At 35.4% G+C, this 23,231-nt stretch overlaps 1 protein-coding gene across 1 annotated transcript in view; it reads left to right on the forward strand.

Moving 5' to 3' along the window:
• Nucleotides 1–23,231, forward strand: part of DNAH8 (dynein axonemal heavy chain 8) — a 178,628-nt gene that overhangs the window by 150,011 nt on the left and 5,386 nt on the right. Inside the window, exons 79-89 of the mRNA XM_068939550.1 lie at nucleotides 37–227; nucleotides 5,349–5,470; nucleotides 8,162–8,280; nucleotides 9,197–9,399; nucleotides 10,327–10,400; nucleotides 13,515–13,667; nucleotides 16,114–16,269; nucleotides 18,441–18,557; nucleotides 19,303–19,404; nucleotides 19,791–19,951; nucleotides 22,742–22,898. Of these exons, the coding sequence (XP_068795651.1) occupies nucleotides 37–227; nucleotides 5,349–5,470; nucleotides 8,162–8,280; nucleotides 9,197–9,399; nucleotides 10,327–10,400; nucleotides 13,515–13,667; nucleotides 16,114–16,269; nucleotides 18,441–18,557; nucleotides 19,303–19,404; nucleotides 19,791–19,951; nucleotides 22,742–22,898 (1,555 nt within the window). The remainder of the gene's footprint in view (nucleotides 1–36; nucleotides 228–5,348; nucleotides 5,471–8,161; nucleotides 8,281–9,196; nucleotides 9,400–10,326; nucleotides 10,401–13,514; nucleotides 13,668–16,113; nucleotides 16,270–18,440; nucleotides 18,558–19,302; nucleotides 19,405–19,790; nucleotides 19,952–22,741; nucleotides 22,899–23,231) is intronic.

Genomic DNA, 23,231 nt, shown 5'->3' on the forward strand with positions numbered 1-23,231 from the left:
AACATGCTTTCTTTTCGCTTTGTTTTAATAATTCAGATCTGAGAAGTCTCCTTTACCTCAGAAAAGAATCTCAAATATTATCGAGTATCTTACTTTTGAAACCTTCTCATACTCTGTCAGAGGCTTATATGAAAATCATAAATTCCTCTTTACCCTCCTCCTGACTTTAAAAATTGATCTTGAAAGAGGACATGTGAAAACCAAAGAGTTCCATGCGCTTATTAGAGGTATGTTTAAAACATTGTGTTGTATGTAGAGGTAATTTCAACCTTTAAAACTTTTGTACTGTTTCAAAGTATGATTTTTGGCTACATGGTTTCTACCAACAGTTCTATAAGAGATGGCTCTGTTCTTGTCCCTGTTGTGGTCCAGTCCAGTTAGAAGCAACTCAGTTCTACCTCCACCATTTAGTCAGGCTAGGTTATATCCAGAGAATAACGTGATAGTTCAGGTTCTCTCAATCAGGTGGTTTAATAGTTGTTTATTTTGTATCACATTTGTGTGCTTATTTTTATAAATTTGATAACTTCTGGCTCCTTTGCTTCACTCCTTTCACGGAGGTGGACGAAGCTATCTTTGGAATTGCCAGAACAGTCCCACAGGAGGCCCAGGAGGCGCTATAAACAGTCTGTTATGAATTTGAGGTTGAGCTTCTTTCTGACTTTTGCCAACCAGCTAACACTGACTTTTACAGAACATAATGTGCTTGTGTGGGCTGACTGGTCTGGTCTGTGTCTTCTGAACTCTGTGAATTCATGACTTTGCTGAAAAATGTGACCAGGATTGCTTGTGAGGAGGTCCATATGAAAACTGCTTGAATCTTGCAAGGTTCAAATGAATCTTGCAAAGATCAAATGTCAAAATAGTGAACCCCCTTTTTGAGGATCATTATCTCCCTTAATGAAAAAAAGGGATGAGATGAGATTAAATTTCCTTTCTTTTATGCTAGTTTGTGATAATTGGTTTATCCTTTGAGAATGATATCCAGCTACCACATTACTACCCATGTGAGGCAGGGAACGCTTGGAAACTCTTTCAAACTCAACTTATCTGCTTTCATAAAGCATTAGACGATGAACTGTGTCTCATGCCTTCTCAGCCCATAGATTCTTATTTTGCCAGAGGAAAGTACACCTTGGGCATCTGAGGCAGAAAGTCATGTCTTACCCCTTTCTAATGATGAGAATCTGCAATAAAATATAAGAGTAGTTTTAGCAATTTTTGTCTAGAACATAAGATTGCCGTTCCCCATAGCTGGTTTGATGGTGAGAAATTCTTCTAGTGTATAAAATGACACCAAAGTGATAATAGATTGTCTGTAATTATTCACAGGATATTAAACAGTAAGGGGGCAGATGCCTTGCCAAGGTATCCTGCACTCTTCGATACCCTCTGTAGTGAATAAATTGTTCCAGTTTTCCTCCTTGGATGAACAGTTCTTAGTGCAAAAGGAATGCGAGTGGTACCAAACATCATCAAGCAGCTGAAGGAACGATTTATTTGAAGAATAAATCTCTCTCCCTCTTCTTTCCTTTTTCTTTCTGGGAGGAGAGCTTTTCATGGCATTTCATCAGCCACATTATCAAAGGATGTCTCGATGAAATACGCATTACTATTTGAAATGAAAAAGTCCCTAGAACTCATTATTCAGCTAGTCTCAGCAGGTTATCAACTCTAAATCTTTCACGCTGCTGAAGTACATAAATTGAATTTCATTCTGCGTAGAGTTTTCCATTAAAGCGAAACACTAGGCCCTTCCTGAATATTTTTATGCTATAGCTTGAAGGTAACCTATTTCACAAAACAGAGAAAGCAGGTCCCAAAATTATGGGAAATAGCCTTCATCCAAAAAATTTACATATGAATTTTTTTTAGTTTTCTCCCATGAGGCTGTCACAGAATTTTTATCTAGAAAGAAACAAATGTAGAAAGAAGCAAAATCAAAAAGATAAAGCCTAAGGAGTTGATCAAAAATTTTGCTGGTGTCTGAAACCTGAGTATGTCCTTTGTCAGTAGGAAGTGAGAGACTAATAAAAGTGAAGGATATGATCTTCTCTAGTAGAATATTCGTTTGAGTGAGAAGCTCTGTAAATATAAGAGAGCATGCTACAGCGGAAGTGCAAAAGGTCTTTGGCTTGGTACACTTAAATAAAAGCCAGAAATATTGCCATGTTATTTTATGGACAATTAATGATTACCTGTTGTTATTAAAAAAAAAAAAAAAAACCCCTTTGGCTAAAGTTCTTCTCTCATAGAATGCAGTAATTTGCAAAACTGTTCCAGCTAGATTATTGTACTGAATTTACAAAAGGTGTGATTATGGAAAATAGTACCATGTGGCCCATAATAATAACACATTGGATTACAGATTTGTGTAAAATTTTTTTTTTTTTGTTATCTTCTCTTTGATTTCCATTATTTTGTCTGCAGAGACTGAAAAGAAGTTCTGGTAACATATGTGGATCCCACACAGTCGTTTTAAACTATATGACCTGTTGCCAAATGCATCAGTAAAAAGATACTTGAAGGAAAATTAAACAACTAGTTTCTGGAAATGCAGGAAAATCATTATTTGCACCCCCAGATTTCACAAAGCAGCTCTTTCTTTGTCTGAGGTTATTGAAGCTTCTTATCTCTGGGGAATAAGGAAAGGGAGAAAGGGCAACAATAGGAAAACTTCAGAATAAAAGCGCATGAAGTAGCTTTACATTTTTGCATGACAGAAATAATTTGGATTTGTATGGAGAAACTTCACATTCTTGAACACAACTTGAACTTACCCTTTAATTGGTCCTTCAGTAGCTCAAGCAAACACTTAAATGATATATTAAGCATATGTAATTCTGCTTCTTGGTTATATCTAAATGGATCCATATGTGGAGGAAAGCCTTGCACGTTTTTTTCCTAGATGCGGGAACTTTTCACGTACGCCTTTCTATGGCAAAATGAAAACTAATAAAAGTAAATACTTTTTCACACATTACATAATTAACTTGAAGTCATTAGCATAACGAACCACTAACTATAAGAACTTAGTAGGATTAAACAAAAGATTAAGAACGTGTATTAACAGAAAACATATCAAACATTACAAAGAGAAACACATTTATGCTTTTGGAATTCTCATTCTTCTTTGAATAAATCTTCTTCTAAAAATTAAGATTTAAAAGAAAAATTTCCCTAAGGCAAAAGCTTCCGTAAAATCTCTTTACTACCTACTCCATGAAAGTTGCATTTTCTTTTGGAGTTAATTATTCCCATTGGCAGAATATTGTCCTGATGCAGCGAGGTAATTCTTCTGTTTCTAATTGAGGATATTCAGATAACTAGGAAATTATTTAGTTTTTCTGAATCACATGCTTATTCATCTCATTCCTTTAAAAAAGCTGGTTCCTAAAAATCATAATTGATAACATAAATAAAATCTTTGCATCCTAAAAGCCTACAGGGAAGCCTCGCAGTGAATTAAACCTTTCTTTGCAAGGTCTCTAGCAGGAGAGACTTCAGCCAAATCAGAAAGAGTTTGTAACATAGCATTATAAACGCTTTCCTCTAATTTGTCAAAACATTAAAGTAAGATTCTTCTCCTATATCAAAAATAATATGTATTATATCCTCCTAATAATTTCATAAATAACAAAAACTTGTGTTTTATGTAAGATATTAATATTTTAATCTCCTTTTCACTCTCATAATACGTTTATCTTCTTTTTCTTCTTCCTTTTATTATTCGTTTTCCCTACGTCCCATTCATGCAGAACTGGAGATGAAGTGGGTGCAGAATAAAAAAGATCTGTTTGCGAAAACCTCTTGATAATCTATGGAATAATTAGGCGCAGTTTGGAAAAGTAGGAATATTTTCATTGAAAAGGAACTGCGTATGGGTGTATGCGTGTGTGTTTTGGTGTGTGTATTTATATATATATATATATATACAGACACATATGTATAATTTGAAAATATTGAAATAATTATATATTTAGGCTATATATATATAATTATATATAGGCTATATACATATTATATATATAGGCACGCATACATGCTTGCATACACATAGCTGGTTAAAAATAATAGTTATTATTCCAAGATGCTTTCTTAGTCTGTTTGTAACACCCTAGTGAAATGCATTATACCAATGACCCAAATGAGTGAACACTCTTAGTTTTGGAGATGCATGGGATAACGCTTTCCAGTTTTCCTGAGAAGTGGCATTAGTGGAGGACGGGGGGAGAGGAAGTGACAGCAAAAAGGAAATTATGTTAAAAATTAATATATAAAAATTAAATGAGAGTCTTTATGATTCTCATATTCTGTGTAAAATTAAATTATAGTCTTATCCTAGAAGCATGCCTTTGTACTACCTCTTCAGTTACATATCAGAGGATGTGAAAGGCATCTATCTGTTGGCTGTATGGGCTTATAACTGCTGTTTAGAACTACTTGCACTCTTTAGGACTGATCTTTCTTCCATTGCTCTGGAGTTTCTTTCTTTTCTCTTTTTTTCAATGATCCCAGTGAATTACTTTGCTAATATTTGTACCATTCTTCAGTTGCTACAATAGTACTTTTCATTAGAGAAGTTGTAGAAGTTTGCAGTTAATTTCTTTACTTTTTTCTTTGTCAATTTCTTTGCTTTTTATGAATAGCGAGGAGAAAAATAGAGTGCCATGGGCAAGTTCTGCACAGGAATATTTTGTCTTTCAGATAAATACAAACTAAACACACACGAAAAGGAGAAGAGGTTATTCAAAGAATTTTCCATGCTCCAGAAATAATTTGTATCATTGTGTAAACTTAAAAAACTAACTATATGGAGCACATGACCTAGGATGAGAGGCTGAGAGAGCTGGGCTTGTTCAGTCTGGAGAACAAAAGGTTTAGGGGAGCTCCAATAGCATTGCTGCCTTTGAACACCTGTGGGAAGGCTACGAAGAAAATGGAGCCAAGCTCTTCACGGCGGTGCATAGTGGGAAGATGAGGGACAATGGGGTGTGAGCTGAAACAAGAGAGGTTCGGACTATATGTAAGGTGAAACTTTTTTACCATGAGGACAGTCAAGCATCGGAACAGATTGCCTAGAAAGGTTGTACAAACTCGATCCCTGGAGATTTTGAAGACCAGACTGGATATAGCCTGTCTGGAAGATTGGACTAGAGATCTCCAGAAATCCCTTCCAAACTAAATTATTCAATGATCCTATGAAATAAATGCTAAGTCCACAAGGGTGCAACTTGTACCCAAGTGAAAATGACATGAGCCAGAAAACATAATTAAAAAAGAAATATCAAAATTATCTCAACCTCTGGAATGTTGTATGCATTTTATCAGAATGTTTTTTCCTGCAGGAGGTGCAGCACTGGATCTAAAAGCTTGCCCACCCAAACCATTCCGATGGATTCTTGACATGACATGGCTAAACGTAGTGGAATTGAGCAAACTTCCACAGTTTGCAGAAATTATGAATCAGGTGATACTTAATGTAACTATTTATCTGTATCATATTAATGCCTAGTAGTCTTTCAGTGCTATCTTAAAATTTCCTAATGATAATTATGCTCCCATATTTTAAATTTGGAATGCAAATGAATGATGTAGTTAAGGACAAAACCAGACAGAGGATAGACAGAAGACATAGAAATAAGCAAAGTTAGGTAGTAAGAATAGGAATATACTTAGCTGCTCTACTTTTTTTCTGTGTCTGCTTTTTTGTAGCAGACACAGTCATTGAGATAGATTGAGAAGAGAACAGGAGCAAAGAACTAGTAAAAAAGGAAGTCAGTGAAAGAGGGACATAGGAGGAGAAAGGATGAAAAAATGAAGGCACCAAAAGGGCACAGAAAGTGAACCTATGAGTGTCAGGTTATAAATTATGCTGTTTTATGTCTTGAGTCTGATAGACTTTTAGAATAGATTGTTTGCTGGTTATTTTTAAATACTCATTTCCATTCAAAGCTTAACATTTTACTCAGTTGTGATGAGCTAGCTATAAAGATCCAGTTTATTTTATCGCAACATACATGAATGTATGTGCGCTTAAGCTTGTGACATGTTAATAACAATTATTTTCTTTAGTTTGCTATAATTATCATGATGTTAGAAGCTGAAATACTCCCTAAACATTCCTTTTTCTGAATTTTCTAAGCATTGCTTGTTAATCACGCAGCTAGCCTGGACAGAGGTGTTTGGTGCCCTGGGGAGTAACAAAGACTATTTCTAAACTGGGGTACCTGGGAGTGCTCCTGTCCACTTCTCAGCTCTATAACAAAACGAGATCCGTACCCGGATGCATACATTCCCTTTCCTTGACACTTTGATTTCTGGAGGTATCAAAACAGGACACATGAATTGGAAGAAATTTGAGGGAATTCTAGTGAGGTATCTACTGTGGGTTGTCAGAGGACCGGGATCCCAAGAAGCACACCACTTAGCACACTCACCACATTGTTTAAATGTAACCATAGAGTTATCAACTTTGTATTTTTCTTTTTAATTTGTAGATTGTAATTGTTTAGTTATAAGATTCTTCTAGAACTGGTACAGACAATTCTAGACTCTTGAAACACTCTAGGCAGCAACATTACTCAAAAAGGCCTTTTGTTAAGTAGTCTTTCAGTGCTATCTTAAAATTTCCATATATTTACAAGTTGAAAAATGGAATGTGAAAATTAGATGAGTTTACTAAACAGATACAGATGGAATCTGGGAGGGTGACAACTAAGATCTAGGTAAAAAATACGAATATGGAAATAATATCTTTTTAATATGTATTCATACCCATTAGATACGCTGTTCTGTTTATTTGGCTCATCATATGAAATGCATCAGTATCATTATTCATTTACATGCAAAGAAAATACAATCTAAAATAAGAAAAATGTTTGAAAATTGTATGCCCACTTCTCCAGGATGCCCATGTTTCTCTGCTTTTCTTAACAGTTACAAATTTTTCTCTTCTCTAAAAATGAGGTCCTTTAGTCCCAAATTCCTAGCTTCATTTAATTTATACTTAGCATAAAAGAAATTTTCCTCCTTAAACATGTAGATGATCCTGTTCCTGTTGTTAATTCCATCTGTGGGTGAAGGAAAGGTAATAGTAAAGAAATATGTAATAAAAACTTAAGAATGATCTTACTGAGTCCACTAAAAGTCCCTTTAGCCCAATACCCTGTCTCTGGCTGTGGCCAGAGGATGCTTTGAGAAGGTACTTCCTCTGAATATTCTCCTAGCATCTGCTCAGGTTAGCGTCAGATTATGTAGAATTGAGTTGTTTGCTTATAAAGTTATTTTTTCTCAGATTTGGGTTGTAGTTCACAAAGGGCCATTAGCTGCTGTTTCTGAACCTGAGATTATAGGAAATTTGAGGTTGGAAGAGGTCCCTGTATGTTTGTTTCCAACTTCTCTCCCAGTCCATACTATATGTAGATTTTTCTGATGCTCTTTCTGCTTGAAACTATGTCAGTCAAGCAGATAGAGTGCCTTCATTTATGCTATGTATATGGAACTGTATTGTGGAACAGATGGTATCAGTATGTTTCTTGTTTTCTTTCCAGCAATCTGTGAATATTATTGTAGCTGACTTTTCTCAGTTACTCCACTGAAGACTCAACTGCATAGCAATTTTCACTATGCTCTCTCTGGCATTATCCCTTGTTGATTTGTTATTAGGTCATAGGTTCTAAAAGAAGCCTAAAGAATGATAATATTTGTGGTCAGATTTATTCTTTCTTAAGTTGAAGTCTTACTAGAGCCTGTAATTTTCAATATGTGATTCCTTGGTTGTCTGGACTGCACTGGGACAGGAGGATTTTTCTTTGTTTCTTAGTGCTTTGTGATTAGAAGGAATAAATCATTCACAGTATATTTCTCTTGTAGTATAGACTGTTCCTTCTAATTAATGATTTTTCTTAACTAGCTGTATGTAGTTGGGAGGAGGATCCTCTCTGAGTAACAGATTAGCTTAAGAGCCTGCATCTTAACTCCAAAATTTCTGATTTTAATGTGTTAATGACAACTCACATGGGATATGTCTTAAAATGCTCTAGTCCCTTAATGTTACATGTAATATTTTCTATTGCAATGGCAGAATCTCCAAACATTTCCAAAAGGATGTTATTGTAGCTGACGTGTATGTATGCATATATTAACATCATAAATTTAGGTTTCTCGTAATGAAAAGGGATGGAAAAGTTGGTTTGATAAAGATGCTCCTGAGGAAGAAGTCATACCTGATGGATATAATGATTCACTTGATACCTGTCGCAAACTTTTACTTATCAGGTGAGCATCTTCAGAAAATTTTGGGGACCAGCATACATAATTGCACCAACTATCTCTGTCTATCAGTATGCTATTATCATAATAACATAATTGTAAATGATTTCTGTATGGCATGAGATATTATTTAACTTTCACTCACTTCAGAGCTATTCTCTGAAGAGTCTAAAAATGTTATTTCTAGAAGACATTTCCTAGCTTTGCTTTTATGTCATGACAAATGGAAACTGTGAACTAGGACGCATTGCAGCCTCATGCAAAAAGCCACTGAATGTGTAAAACCATTCAGATAGATAGTTTTGAAATTTATTGTTTTCCTTGTTTCTTTTTAAATGACCAGTTTTAGGAGTGTCTAAGTACCGTGCCGTGGGCAACATACTAAGTCTCTAGTAAGCCTATTATTCAAAGTTTTTTGTAGTCACATCTTTTGGCCAGATGTGGATTTTTTTCAATGGGAGCAATGAAGACACATCCCTGGTACAAATGCAATGCAGTGCAAAAGAGCTGAGTCTCTGCCCTAAAGCACTGAGGTACTGGAAACTTAATGAAACATCTGTAGAATTTTATTGAAGGGCTAAAACAATCTTGTGTTTCCCTACTTCTGTTCTCAGATACAAAGGCTCTGTTTAAAGTGAAAAAAGTCCCAATCTAATAAAGGTACCCTAAATAGAACATTTTGGTACAAACGCTTTATGTATGGCAAAATTGTAAGCAGCTAAAAAGTACTGGATAATTGTAGGTAAAGGAAAGAGTATGAGTTCTGTGTATTACTATGTATGTGAAGAGCAAACATACAAACATTTTTATATTCCGAAGCAAAAATCTTTACTTGATAAAAGTAGAAGTTTCTTATGTAAGTCTGGTTTTGCAACAGGAAAAGGCACTGAATTTGTATCTTGGGGTATATTTTTATTCCTAGGTCTTGGTGTCCAGACCGCACTGTTTCCCAAGCCAGGAAATACATTGCAGATTCCTTGGATGAGAAATACACAGAACCAGTCATTTTGAATTTAGAAAAAACTTGGGAGGAAAGTGACAAACGAACACCTCTCATCTGCTTCTTATCTATGGGATCTGACCCAACTATTCAGATTGATTCATTGGCTAGGAAGCTTAAATTGGGTATGAAAATAATTATTCACTGTCATGAGTTGTTCAAGATACAGAAGAGATTTTTTTTCTGGAAAGTATTTTTAATGTCCTGTTGTACCATTATTTGTTCCTGAAGCATAGTCTTAAAGGTTGCGAAAGCAGTATTTAAAACAAATGACATGGTGCTGAGGATCATTCTGTGTGCAGCTGGGCAGTAATGTGTTTTCAGTATTCTTATAACTTGTTATCATCTCAACTCATTATCAAGTCATGAATTGGAAAAGAGACAGTACTGACTTTTTTTAAAATGTTGACATGCTGAGAATACCATTTTCTTGTTTAAAATCTTCTTAACTGCAGGTAACAAAATAATCAGCAATCTACTTACAAGATTACTTTCTAACAGAAATTACCTGCAAGATTTACCTTTCTGGATTTTATGTCTACATTTTATGGAAATATTTAAAATTGTGCATACAAACTGAGTTGGATGTCTAAACAAAGTAGATCCATATATTTATGATATTATTCACGTAAATATGTTCACAATTGTAATTTTACAGATTGTGCTAGTGGCAACAAGTGGCTTGTTGTCTTCCTACGCTTGAAGAAAAGTCTACAGTCATATTTCAAATACTGTGACTTCACTATAATTTGACACAAATTCCTATAGACAATAATAGTGTTAGTGAAAGTCATTCACTTCTGAAAACACTGTAAACATTAAGGATGTATATCTTAATGCTATTTACAACATTTCAGTGTTTAGAAAATATATACATACTAGTATAATACAATACTGAAGGGATTCTAATTTAATAATTGTTTATCTTTGTATAAAAATTGCACTTAATTTTAATGCATTTTTACCACTTTTTTTGGACTGAATTGGAAATTTCCTTCCTTTTGTCTCAAGAATGTAATTTTATTAATAATATACTTTCCTGTCTGTTGTAGAATGTAGGACCATCTCTATGGGTCAAGGACAAGAAGTTCATGCACGCAAATTCACTCAAATGTCAATACAGCAGGTAGGGAAAAACATGGAAATACAAGTTGATGTTGTAGTATTCTTTAGTTCCTATTTTTGCATCCAGTCTTTGATAGTTTGCATTTTCACCTACCATCAGGCATATCTTAGAGTAAAAAAAAAGTCCTTGAATGCCTGAAACTAAAAGCATTCCACTGCAGGATATGCATGTGCCAACAGAGTCCAAGTCAATAATTCTGCCAGCAGTATTTTTGAGCAGCACTTCAGAGGTAGCACGTTCTCTTCTTATCTCTATACTGTCACATAAGGGTGAAAGGACACAGCATCCTTATTCTGTCCTGCAGAAATGGCAGCTCCCACTTCTGTACTGGAATTTTTTTTTTCTCCTCTGTGAGGTACTGAGAACCTACATAGAGTCTATTAAATAACATGGTGAATGCAAACACAGATTAAAGTTCTAGACACGTAAGGATGTGCCCGAGGAAGAACTTCCTTGCATCTCCTAATACCATCTCACGTTTTCCTCACATCTGTGCTAATGACAGGGCCTCTTTGAATCTCAAGGTTGTCTAAGACTTTCCAAAAAATATTTGAGAACTTTTTTAAAGGTTGCAGTATGTTATGTTATGGTAGATGACATTCTGAAACAGTAAAAACATGAGAAGTCTTAAGCAGCTCCAGAAAGATGGTAGCTGAAACCTCAACTACAACATAAAAATTACAGTGTAAAGATAGTACCGTCCAATCAGCAGGACACCTGAAAGGGTTGTAGCCAAGGTCCAAATGAGAGCCTACCGACACAGTTGAATGTAAACTCAAAACATCAGGTGTTATTCCAGCGGGCTGAAGGACTAGAATGTCTTTATTAATAGAATGTAAAAGAGCTACATTGACAAATGAAAAATATTTTTCATATGGCCTTAACCAACTATTAGTCCTTGCCGCTTGTACTACTTATCTGCATCTAAAGAATACTGAACTGGCTTTGGGTTTGCTCAGCAGCCATATTGCTTATCCCTTAGGCAGTACGTGGTTTCATACCTCCAGTAGGAGCATTTATCAAAAGTTAGATACAAATTTAAAGAGACATATCCATTATGGGTTTTAAAGCTTGTCTCCTCTCAACATAACACCTCCATTTTACTCCCTTGGCTCTCTGTTATCAACCATTAGCGTTTCAGAAGCACAAACTGTGAAAGTGAGATCAGAATGCAGAACATTCCGTAGGAACCCTGTTATTTTGAGACTGTGGCAGATTCGTGATCAAGATTTGTTCAGACTTCCATCTGAGCTAAACAAGTCTTCTGTCACTGTATTCTGTAATGTTCAATCGCAATGAGAAGAGGAAATGCTTAATTTTTCAGATTTTTCTGAAGGGTGATGTCCTCTTAAGCTGTTAGACTAAAGTAATTTGGAGGCTTTTCAGGATTTCGTATCTTTCATGCAGAAAAAAGAAAAGGTCAGGCAGTATCAGTTCGGGGACTTCCAATTGTATTGCATCCTATCTGTGAGATATCTTCATTTAAGGCAAAAAAAAAAAATCCCTTGCCAGATACTGTTTGTTCAGTTGACCATAGTACAGTCTGCTTCATTTGTGTTTCCTGTTATAGACATGCATAATACTTGTATATGGCCTTTGTTGCGTACCTTTTCTAGGCATTACAGTATAATCCAAAGTTCTCTAGCTAATGCAGCCTTTGCCAAGGCAGTTATCTGTATTGTGTCCCAGTAACCTCTCAAGTCCTACCAAATGTTATGACAGCTGATTTGAAAAGCACCGGCACTGGAATATATACATGCATAATTTGGGGAAAAGAGAAAAAAGAATTATTAATCTTTATAGCAGGTGACATTCTTCAAAATGTGTGAACGTACATATACTTTTCTCATACTTCTCTATGTCCAGATCTCTAGAATGGTCATCATCAGCTCCAGGTTACTGGAATGGTGAGAACTGGGGCATCCTTACCTTTCTTTTTTCTTAGTTGAAAACATAAGGATACTCAGAACAGCACTCCAGTAGAGCTGCTAGCAACAATTTCTGAACCACGTGCCTCGGTGGTACACACGTTTTACAGAGGGAGAAATAAGTGAGCATCAGATTTGAAAGAACAACATAAAATCAGTGAATATGAAGACAAATGTCTGGGTTTTTTTCTGCCTCTAGACAAGAGTATATAATATGATTAAAACTGCTGTGCTGTGGTATGTGAAGATAATTTTCAAAAATTGAGCCTGATTCATTTTGGACATGTGACAAATCAATTGAAGACATGGATCCCCATAGAAAAAAAAAAACACTTTTCATTTTTATCTTTATTTTTATCATCCATCAGTTCACGAGAAATATTTCAATTAGATTTTTTTTATAAAATATTGTTTATGTCTTTATAAATGAGCTAAAACAAAATTGAAATTACAGTTTAAAACAATATGAAATTACAAGCTGTAATGAAATCCACACATCACTATTTAGAAATGATTACATAATGTCGAATTTTAGTATCAAGCTTCTGATTCACCAGGCTTCTGAAGTGATGCTACAAGAACTGATTGAATTTAAATTAATAAGCAGAAGTGCAGAGGCATAATGATCAAAATAGAGCTTTCATGCAACTTGAGAGCTGAATAAGATTGAAATTAATATGCAGGAGGTTGAATTTCATACAAATGCATTTATTTCAGAGAGACTAACAGTTGAAAAGTTTTAGAGTCTTGTTACAACCTCACTTCGCTACCTTAAGATTATGTTATTTACAAATAAATTTTTTTTAAGTATTTCTTAGGTTTCATCCATTACTTCATCTATTACAATCTTACATTCTTCTGCAACTGATGATAGGATTGCTAATAACTCATGTTTTGTTGGAAAGAAGAGGACAGGAATAACTTCTTTTTGCCACTAGGTAGCACTGATACTTTGCTTAGAACATTGGCTGTGATTGCTTTATTTGCATTATGAACTGCAGGATGTGGAAGTAATTTTCACATTTACTTTTGCTATTTGCTTTAACTGTGATAAAACCAAACACCAAATGAAATGATACTAAGTAGTCAGGAACAGAATAGACCAAGAGCTCAAAACCAGTTATTTTTGACATTATGAATAACTTGTACTAACTTTTGTACAGTAATAGTTGATATTTTTATTCAGGGAGGCTGGGTGTTACTTCAGAATTGTCATCTTGGACTGGATTTCATGGATGAACTACTGGAAACACTTCTTACTGCTGAGATACCAAATGAGACATTTCGAATTTGGATAACTACTGAACCACATCCTAAATTCCCAATTACATTGCTACAGGTTGGTTCAACTGTTTAGTTCAGGTACCTAACATCATTATTCAGAGTAAGAATGTCAATGGAAATGAAATAATTGCGGGGGGAAAAAATGCTTAAGAAAAAAATGTGCTTACCTTAGAATGCAAATGACACTGCAAACATGAAGGTTACTTACCAGTAGCTGGAAGTCCTCTAAGATGCATTACACATGTATGCATTCACACTAGTTCTGTACACACAAACGCTTGAATCAAAACTATTGGTCTTTGCCTATATTCTTTTTTGCCCAGCCAAGTGCCCTGTGTACAGGGTAATGCCTACAACTCATCTTGGACTCTCCCAGACTTTCCTATCTGAAGTAAAGAATAAGGAGTACAGAAATATATGGACAGCACATCTCAAGGAACATCAACTACTGTGAAGTAACCTGTTCTTCACTGGGTAAACTATAAATGATTGTTCTGCGGATCTTGAAAAGACGTTTTTCATCAGTACCAGGAAAGCTACCTCAACTCTCATGAAGTGTATTTAAGTCACTTAGGATAGTTCCTGGCACTCTTAGAGCAGATCAAGTTAGTATCTAGAATAATACTTGTATGTTGAGACTTCTGTGTTCAAAGACCTCTTTCCTGTAGAAATAGTGTGAGTCTTCCTAGTCGTTCCCATTCTCTTTCAATAAAAATAGATACTATTCCTGATATCTAGGATATGATGAACAACATTAGCCTAGATGCGTGTGGCTTAAGGCGGGGAGGGGGAACAGATCCATTCCCTTTTCAAATATACTAGCAGAAAAGTTAAAAAAAATGCATATCATCATAGAAAAATACTGTTTATAGAAAGTTGGCTGTATGGATCTACATTGTCTTTTATTCTCTCTCTTAAAAAAAAAAAAAAGGAAATAATCCACGAGTTTAAGTAGTGGGATATAGAAACATAAAGTTTGCTTAAAAGTGATGACTGAGAACTGACATGGCTGCTAGATGAATCTTCATTTACTTTTGTCTCAAATATTTCACTTGTGATTTCCCAATCTACAGTAACTTGTTAAAATATCAACAAATTCAGGAATTCCAGAATTTGGGTAACTGACAAATCAAAGATCAGCTCCTTTTCAGAAGAGAGGAGATAATCATTTGCTTTTTCTTTTGTATAAACATTCTTTTACGTCTGAGCAGGATATCCTTTGAAAAGTAGAAAAACTGGTTGGCAAGTGTTCCCATCCAGTCCAGAGCTGTATTGCATTCATGTGCAGGTAGGTCTTTGCAGAAGACCAGAGCTTTTCTCTCTGAGACAGCCTGTCCAGCCAAGAAAGAAGAGTTTGTGAGATTGAAGTTAAAAAGTCATTCCTTGAAAATATTTATGGTAGAGAACTTCAGTTACAGAGATAGTAAAACTGCCAGGAGAAGTACTTGTTCGCTGGACATCTTTCATTAAGTGTCTCTCAGAAGTAGAAACAGTTCAGAACCATGCTTGCATTCAGCCTGTGGGCAGCCTGGTCTTTACTGTCCTTTAAATATATGCTGCCATGTAACCCAAACCAGCCACATACATACTTAGAGTTGCAGCAGGAAAATGCTTATTTTATTGTTTGAATTCTTCCAGCATTTGAAACTATCTCAAGGAATACAGATTCTGGTAAGGCCACTCTGTGTCTGTACTAATAGATTCAAGTGTGCCCATGAATATTCCCCAGCACTGGAATACAACAGTCCATAGGAGTAAGTTATTACAACATTGTCTGATATGAAAACCTGTGCCAACTAGCGCTCTTTCAAATATTTTCCAGGCGTGGTTTGACAGTTAAAATTTTCTAGGAACTATTTTCTAGTCCTGTTTGGCAGTTTCGATGTAACTAAGGGGCTATAGCCTCGGAGGCTATGGCAGTTTACTGGCACAAATGTGAATTTCATGCCTGCTGATCAGGGCGTCCAGGAACATTCTCAATTTACTGATGGAGTCATAGCCACAGAGTTCAGAGTAGCAACTGTGAACATCTGATCTGAGGAGAGGCAAAATTTCTATGTATTTCCTGTGAAATCTTGGGAACAGAAATACAACAGAATGGTTTAGACAGTTCTTACCATCTAATCTGTATAGTTCTCTTCCACCATCCAGTTTTTGAAATAGAGATGGAAAACCACATGATGCCTTTTGAAATGCATGGCTACTGCTTCCAAGTTGTTGATGAAAATCCTCAGATCCTGGGACGTGTCAGATGGTGGAACCCTGCTGTGTCAGTAGGGTGAACGAGTTCCATGTTTGGTATCTTAATGTATATCATAGGCTTTCTGGACTGATCTAATATGTGCTCCTTTTATGCAGTTAATAGTTAATTGCATTTCAACTTTCAATCTAGGTATCAACTGCTTGCATTATATCTTTTATTGATAACTAATGATTGGCGTTTTAGTATGTTGCCGTTTTTGTTTCAATAAATAAATCTTTATCTTCTTTTTTCATGATAGATTGCTATAAAATTCACAAATGAACCTCCCCAAGGTGTGCGTGCTGGTTTGAAAAGAACATTTTCAGGAATTAATCAGGATCTGCTAGATGTTAGCAATATGCCTATGTGGAAGCCTTTGCTTTACACTGTAGCTTTCCTGCATTCTACTGTTCAGGTATTTCTTATAAGGTTTACAATTAATGTTATAACACACGAAGTCACTTTAGCAGGGGTTCCTGATAGAAAATACCCATTCTGATATATATTGTAGCACCAGGTTGTAGGGCAGGAGCTTTTAATTTTTGTAATCTCTATTTCAAGCTACTTTATTTTGTTAATGGCCTTTTAAATTTTACACAAACTTAATTCTGTGAACATTTAGACCAAGGATTTTTGTCACGTAATTTTAGTTGTCCTAAAGTTAGTCATCCGGTGTAAGCAAGTCAGGTCTCTTTGTAGTCAATAGAAATAGATAAGCATCCCCAAATAGAAAATCAGCTTATCTGTCTTAGGTGCCTCTCTATAATGGAGTGAATCATTCTCTGGAGATATATCTCTCTTCTGTCCCTTGTTTTTAAAGGAAATACAGATGTAGACAGCTTAGAGTAGCTGTCTACTTTCTAGATGGCTAAAATAAAGTAAAATTCCATTAGTAACGCCCTTTTTTTTATCTTATTTGTGTCTGTGTCAATATGAGTTTTCCACATGAACTTCGATATCAGCAAGGCTATGGCCGTATTTAATACTTCAAAGATACAGAAGTCTTGAGAGTGCAACAAATGCCAAGGTTTTTGAGCTCTCTGAGTATGCCTTCTTTTAATTAAGGATCTCAGAATAGTTTAGAATTCTGAAATGCTGGTATTTTCGATGTAGCAAAGGTGGTGAAAGAGGCAATTTATCAGAGGTCCCTATTAAGATACAATCTCCTGCATCTTTTACTCCTTCCACTTTTTATAACTAGTGAGACCATTGTGTTGTGTACTGCCTTATGAGTATACTGTACTTGGAGAACTAGAAGATGTAAGCTTATTGAACCATCAGTACTTTTAAAAAAAATTATAGCTATTAATCTATTCAGCAAGTTTATTTATGGAATGTCAATCAGGAAACAACATATACATTGCCCTGCCTTTGAACTGACCAATTCCTAATATACTTTGGTGACAAGACTGCCTTGATAAATATAGCTTATGCAGTAATTCAAAGAATTTGGCAGCAAATCATTACACCTTTCTGCAGTGCACTATTGGTTAACGCACTATTGGTTCATCTGCTTATACGTAATACCAGATTTTGGACAAATAAAAGGATTTTTTTACAGTTCTAGTTATTTGTAAATATAGTAGCTAGGTGCCTGAATGTTCCTGATCATTAGCTAGGTACCTAAATGTTAAGCGTTTCTCTCTGTAGATTCTCTGGTAGGATTTCATATGTTTTCTGCCAGTCATGGTTGACCTGGTTATTTAAAACTCTCATAAGTATGTTATCACTTAGTTAATTTTAAAACGTCAGTACTACTCTGCTTATTTGTTTAATAAATGTCAGCGCTATTAAACAATTTAATTCTTAATTTATTCTTTGTTTCTTCTTCTGAAAATTTTTCATGGAGCAGGGAGGTAATTGAGGTAGATAAAATATAGTTGTGAGGAATGTAAAACTATTGGGTGTTTGAAATGTCTTTGGGCTACAGATGATATCCTCACATTTTTATGGTAAACTATTTTGCTGTTGGCAATGTTATGGCAATGTTGGCAGTGTTATAATTTTATTTACAAGTATGTATGTAACAATAAATTTGAATCATCAGTCGCTCAGGATCTGAGGAAGTGTGGTAGAGGTAGACAGGCAGCCATGCATATTGAAACATTACACTGAAACACTGAAGACAAAAGGGGTAATGTAGAAACCTTTGGATAACTGAGCATTAATACATGCATTTAAAAAATCAAAACTGTCGTTACTAAAAATAGAGTCTAGTTAGAACTGGTGAGCGTGCTGAAACTGCAGAGGTTCAGTAATTCTTTAAATTGCTTACAATAAAAATCTGAAAACCCTGATCATCCACATGGACATGAGACATTTCAAACGTGCGTCTGATACGTTGATTAGTAAAGGTAGCAATAAATGATGCTGTAATAAATGATTCTTTTGCTTTTTCTCTCTGTATTTTCCCCTTATGGTGTACTTTAGGAACATTTTGATTATTCTTAATGTATATGAGGCACATAGCTGTTTTGTAGGCTGTCTTTCTTCACTTCAATTTTTTATTCCAATTGAATTTTAATAATGAAACAAAATAATATGATGTTTTATAAGCATATTTGTTTTCAATTGTATTTTCCTAAGGAGCGACGCAAATTTGGCCCTTTGGGTTGGAATATTCCCTATGAATTTAACTCAGCAGACTTTACAGCGAGTGTTCAGTTTATACAGAATCATCTAGATGAATGTGACATCAAGAAGGTGAATACTAAAACTTGTATACAGTATATTTAATTGCTTTATATAGAATCTATAATCGTTTTTTCTTAGTGTCTTTATATTGTAATAGTCTATTCATCACTATTTTTTTCAGTGCAGCTAGCAATGATCAAAGTTTCAGATTCTCTGTAAGACAGTCAGGCTGAAATATTTTGTGTGCACTATCATTCATACTAAAAAAAAGCGTAAGAGTTAAGAACTTTACAATTTGATCTTGTTTTTTCAGCACCATATCTAAAACTCTATACATATGAACAACTCCATATAATACCTGTTTTGGAAAGGAAGATAAAATATGAGGTTTTAACAAAGCCAATTGAACTGCTCTCAGGCTGCCAATTGGGCTTCTGCTACTAGCAGGGAATAATTTACTAGAATGGCCATTCCTTGCAAAGTAATGCAATGCCAGTTAAAGAAAGATGAGAAACTGGAGGAAAAAAAAAAAAAAAAAAGAAAAGAGGCAGTAGCAGCTGAGAGTGATTTCAGGTCACACAAGAAATACCAAGGGATGTTTCTAATACCAGAATCAAGCCCAACTCCAGTCTAAAATTGTAGAGCTGAGCTTAGGAAATCCATTTGAATTCAAATATCATTTTTTTTCTTCCAACAACAATCTTTTCAGCTTGCATTTCAAAGCCTCCTGAGATGCAGATAATATTCAAGTTACAGGCTGAATATCCTTTTGTAATGTATTATAACGACAACCTTTTATTTTCTTTGCCTCCAGGGTATATCATGGAGCACAGTACGCTACATGATTGGAGAAGTGCAATATGGAGGCCGAGTCACTGATGACTTTGATAAGCGTCTTCTTAATTGCTTTGCAAGGGTGAGAGACCTTGAAAATATAGTTATTGTCATTTTTATTGGCAACTGTAGCACAGAAATCAGAAGACGTTCTTTCTACTGAATATGCATTTCTACACTGACTTAAAAGACACTTCAGAGTAAAGTTAAATTTCTTCAAAACATCGTTCTTTGCTAGTGAGGTCCTAGCCTTGATTTCTCTTCAATGAGGAGCAGAAACAATTAAAAAGTCGTAGCTGGAACTATGCATTCAAACTTAGAAGACGTAACTTTTAATGATTTACTCATATATTCAAGTAAAAGTAGAGGTAGCTAAAACAAGAACTCTGTTTCTCCGGGAGTGAAAACAAGATGAAGAACTCCTAACAGCAAAGTGATTTTGTGTTTCTCTCTCTGAATTTTGCACAGGTGTGGTTTAATGAAAGGATGTTTGACAGCACTTTCTGTTTTTACACTGGATATAAAATTCCAGTGTGCAAGACACTGGAACAATATTTTGAATACATTCAGTCACTCCCTGCCATGGACAGCCCAGAGGTCTTTGGTCTTCACCCTAACGCCGATATTACGTAAGTAGGTCTCAGTATCTTGATGCCAGAGACCCTTACTTTTAGTATGTGGAAATAATCAAACCCCTGTAAAATATTTGAGTAAGAGTATATTTTTCCAAGGAAATCCAGGTTTCATGTGAATTCTACTGTTGAAATGGAAACATTTGAAGTACATATACATGATTATGAATGGAGTAGCTTCAGTTACATTTCACATGTTCTTTTAAAGCATTCACAATTCTTGCTTCTCATGGTTTTAGCTTCTAAGATAGAAGATACCTGATGGCAGCTTATCAAACTATGATAGTTTAGTGAGACCAAACTCTATAAGAAAATAACCTTAATATACATTTTGGAGCAGATTAAAATCCATAGAAAATTCCTTCCTTTCTTCTTCTTGTGACACAGTTTTCTGTGCAATACTGTCTCAGGGAAGAACGTACCTAAACTAGTACAACTGCTTCATCTTAATATTTGCTTAGAGGCAAAGCTGACATTGAGAATGCGTTTCATTTAATGTTACTTTAGCTTCCTTTGCAGCTACCCAAAACTTTCTGTGTTTTAATAGAGAGAAGTAGGTCCTTATAAAGTGGAATTTCTCTCATTGCAAAGCAGACATCTAAAATAGAGGAACTGAATCATGGCTCTTTGCATTGCCTATAAAGACAGTCCAGGCAACCAGCTGTTACATGGACCTCTACATTTAGATATGATCAGAGAAATCTCATTATGTATAGTGATCTCCTTTGCAGTGACATGATACTTCCTCTGCAAGCTTGTGCACTCTTTTTTTATTATTATTGGTGGCACCTGTACTTCAGCATTTCATTTGCAATGTAAAGCAAAGTCAGTTTTTCCAAAGCAGAGAAAAAAATTGCTTCAGAGTGTCTTATATTCACTGTGGCCCACTGCTGCATGAATGAAACTTCTTGTTTCTGTTTTATTCTCACTTCTTCCTGGATGATTTTTTTTTAAATTATGTGCACATGAAAATGCATCTTTTTTCTATTTTTATTTATAATAAAAGTATTCTTGTTGTAGACTGCTGTTATTATTCATGTTCGCTGCTTCTTACAATATTCAGCTGATGATTCCTTCTCTCCAGAAGATTCCTGGCTTATATCATTAAAGAAAGGAAAATTGCTAACCTTTGATTCTGCTCCTTTGAGGTTATCTTTCAAAAAGTGTTCTCAGTCATCTGCTTCTCCCCAAAGTTTGCATATTGCCTTCTTTTCAAATTGTTTTTATTTTTGTTTTGATTTGGGGAAAGACAGTGCATTTTTATAATTCTGTAATATTTTGTATTTTAATTGATATAATCAGAAGACCTACTCCTTCCACGTAGGATAAACTGACTGCACTTTTGGAAGAACAGTACTTATGGTACAGAGGGGAAGGTTCACGTCTGTATTAGCACTAGTTGCTAAATCAGCTAGACCGAAAGTAAGGGTTACAACCACCAGAAGGTCATCCAAGTTAGGAATGAAGCCATGAGTGCAAGAGAAAATTGATTTCATCCAACGTTTCTGCTAGTATGTTGTCTTGCATAACTCTGTCATTCTTCAAATGGGACCATAAGTGGAAAAAAGATTGAGAGTTTTGAGTTTAAAGTCGAGTGTTATTAAAAACTGTGAGAGGCCCACCATTCTTTTGTTCAGAAGCTGGAATGATATCCTCTGAGAAGCAAACCACCAGAAAATGATTTCTTACATTTTCTTTTTTTTTTTAGTCTTTATAATTGCATTCAAAAACAGTTTATGTTGAAATGCTGCACTACCTAGTTTCTGTAGTCTTATGATTTTATCTCTAAAGCCTAACTGCTTTAGGAGTTCACATGCTTCTATCCTGTGGCACAACCTTTGGTTTCATTTCTTACGTAGTTATGTATGACAAAGTAATAGGCGGAGATCGGTGTTATATGAAGGTCAATAATTAAAACTGACATGTAAAATTATGCTCTGAGTCAGTATAAATTTGTGTTCTGAATCAGACTAAGGCCATATGTTCCTCATGTAGCTGATTCCGTAAGGTGAAAGTAGGCCATGCCAGCCCTGCAACACAAACACATACAATGTATGTCTTCTTTCTTACTGCCTCTCATAGGTCTATAACACTAGATAGCATTGTAATGAAAGTATTCCTGTAATTCTGCTTGTGTTGAGGGACTGACATTTTCTACTATCTTTGGGCATGACACACAACATTAATTTATTCAGTTCTTTATACTGATTCAGAGCATACATTTACATTAGCAGTGCCCATGCTGTAGTATGGAATAGAGGATTTTAATCTCCAGGGTGGTAAATTTAGCAGCTTTTATCATTAATCCTGAACTACCTCAAGGAAGAATGAATTTCCTAACTAATAAAGGGGCAGCTTGAACCTTCATTGCTTCTTCCCAGCAAACAGTTGGTTAGAAGTCTTTATCAGGCATATGTCATTTTTCCCCTTCCCTCAAAATCCCTAAAAATCATATATAGGTTTTTCTGCTGCCTTACTTTCTCAGCGGTTGAGAAACAGCCTGTGGAGCTGTCTACTCTTAGCGCTGAACTAGAAAAGCAGCAAGTGTATAACAGGTAGGTAGAGGGCAGTTCATGTTCCTCTCTTTACAATCACAAAGCCAGACATTGTTCATGATCAGTACATTCAGTTTGGTGCTGGAAGCAAAAGAAAAGAATTCTTATTCTGAGTTTCAAATTTATTTGGGGACAGAGTATGTTTTTTCTCAGTATTCAGTTTACATTCTACAAAGTATACAGTTTATCTGCTAAAAATCCTATGTAATCTCTAACATACTTAACCTTTCAGATATCAGAGTAACACAGCAGCTGATGTTCTAGATACAATTACCAATATTCAGCCTAAAGAAAGTGGTGGAGGAGTTGGAGAAACTCGTGAAGCCATTGTTTATCGTTTGGCTGAAGACATGCTGGACAAACTTCCGCCTGATTACATACCTCATGAGGCAAGCTAATCTTAGGTGTTTTCTTACTATTCTCTCTCTGTGAAATTTTCATATAAAAACTTCTGGGGAAAAAAAAGGAACTGTTTTATAGTTCTTTATAGTAAAGACTCTGTACTTAGTGGCAGATTCCGGCAAGCAGCCAATACCTTTTCTCAATCAATGTGAATATAAATGAGGCCTTTTGATTTAAAAACAAAACATCTAACCATTGACCATGGAGAGAAGTCATGGAGACTGGCTAGACTTCCAAAAGTGCATGCAAAGATACAGAAAAAAAAGTTTTGACTTTATTTGGCAGTGGTCTTCCAGGCCTTTTGGGAGAAGCTGTGTTCA

The sequence above is a fragment of the Struthio camelus genome, chromosome 3 (assembly GCF_040807025.1).
Source record: "Struthio camelus isolate bStrCam1 chromosome 3, bStrCam1.hap1, whole genome shotgun sequence".
NCBI classification, from domain to species: Eukaryota; Metazoa; Chordata; class Aves; order Struthioniformes; family Struthionidae; genus Struthio; species Struthio camelus.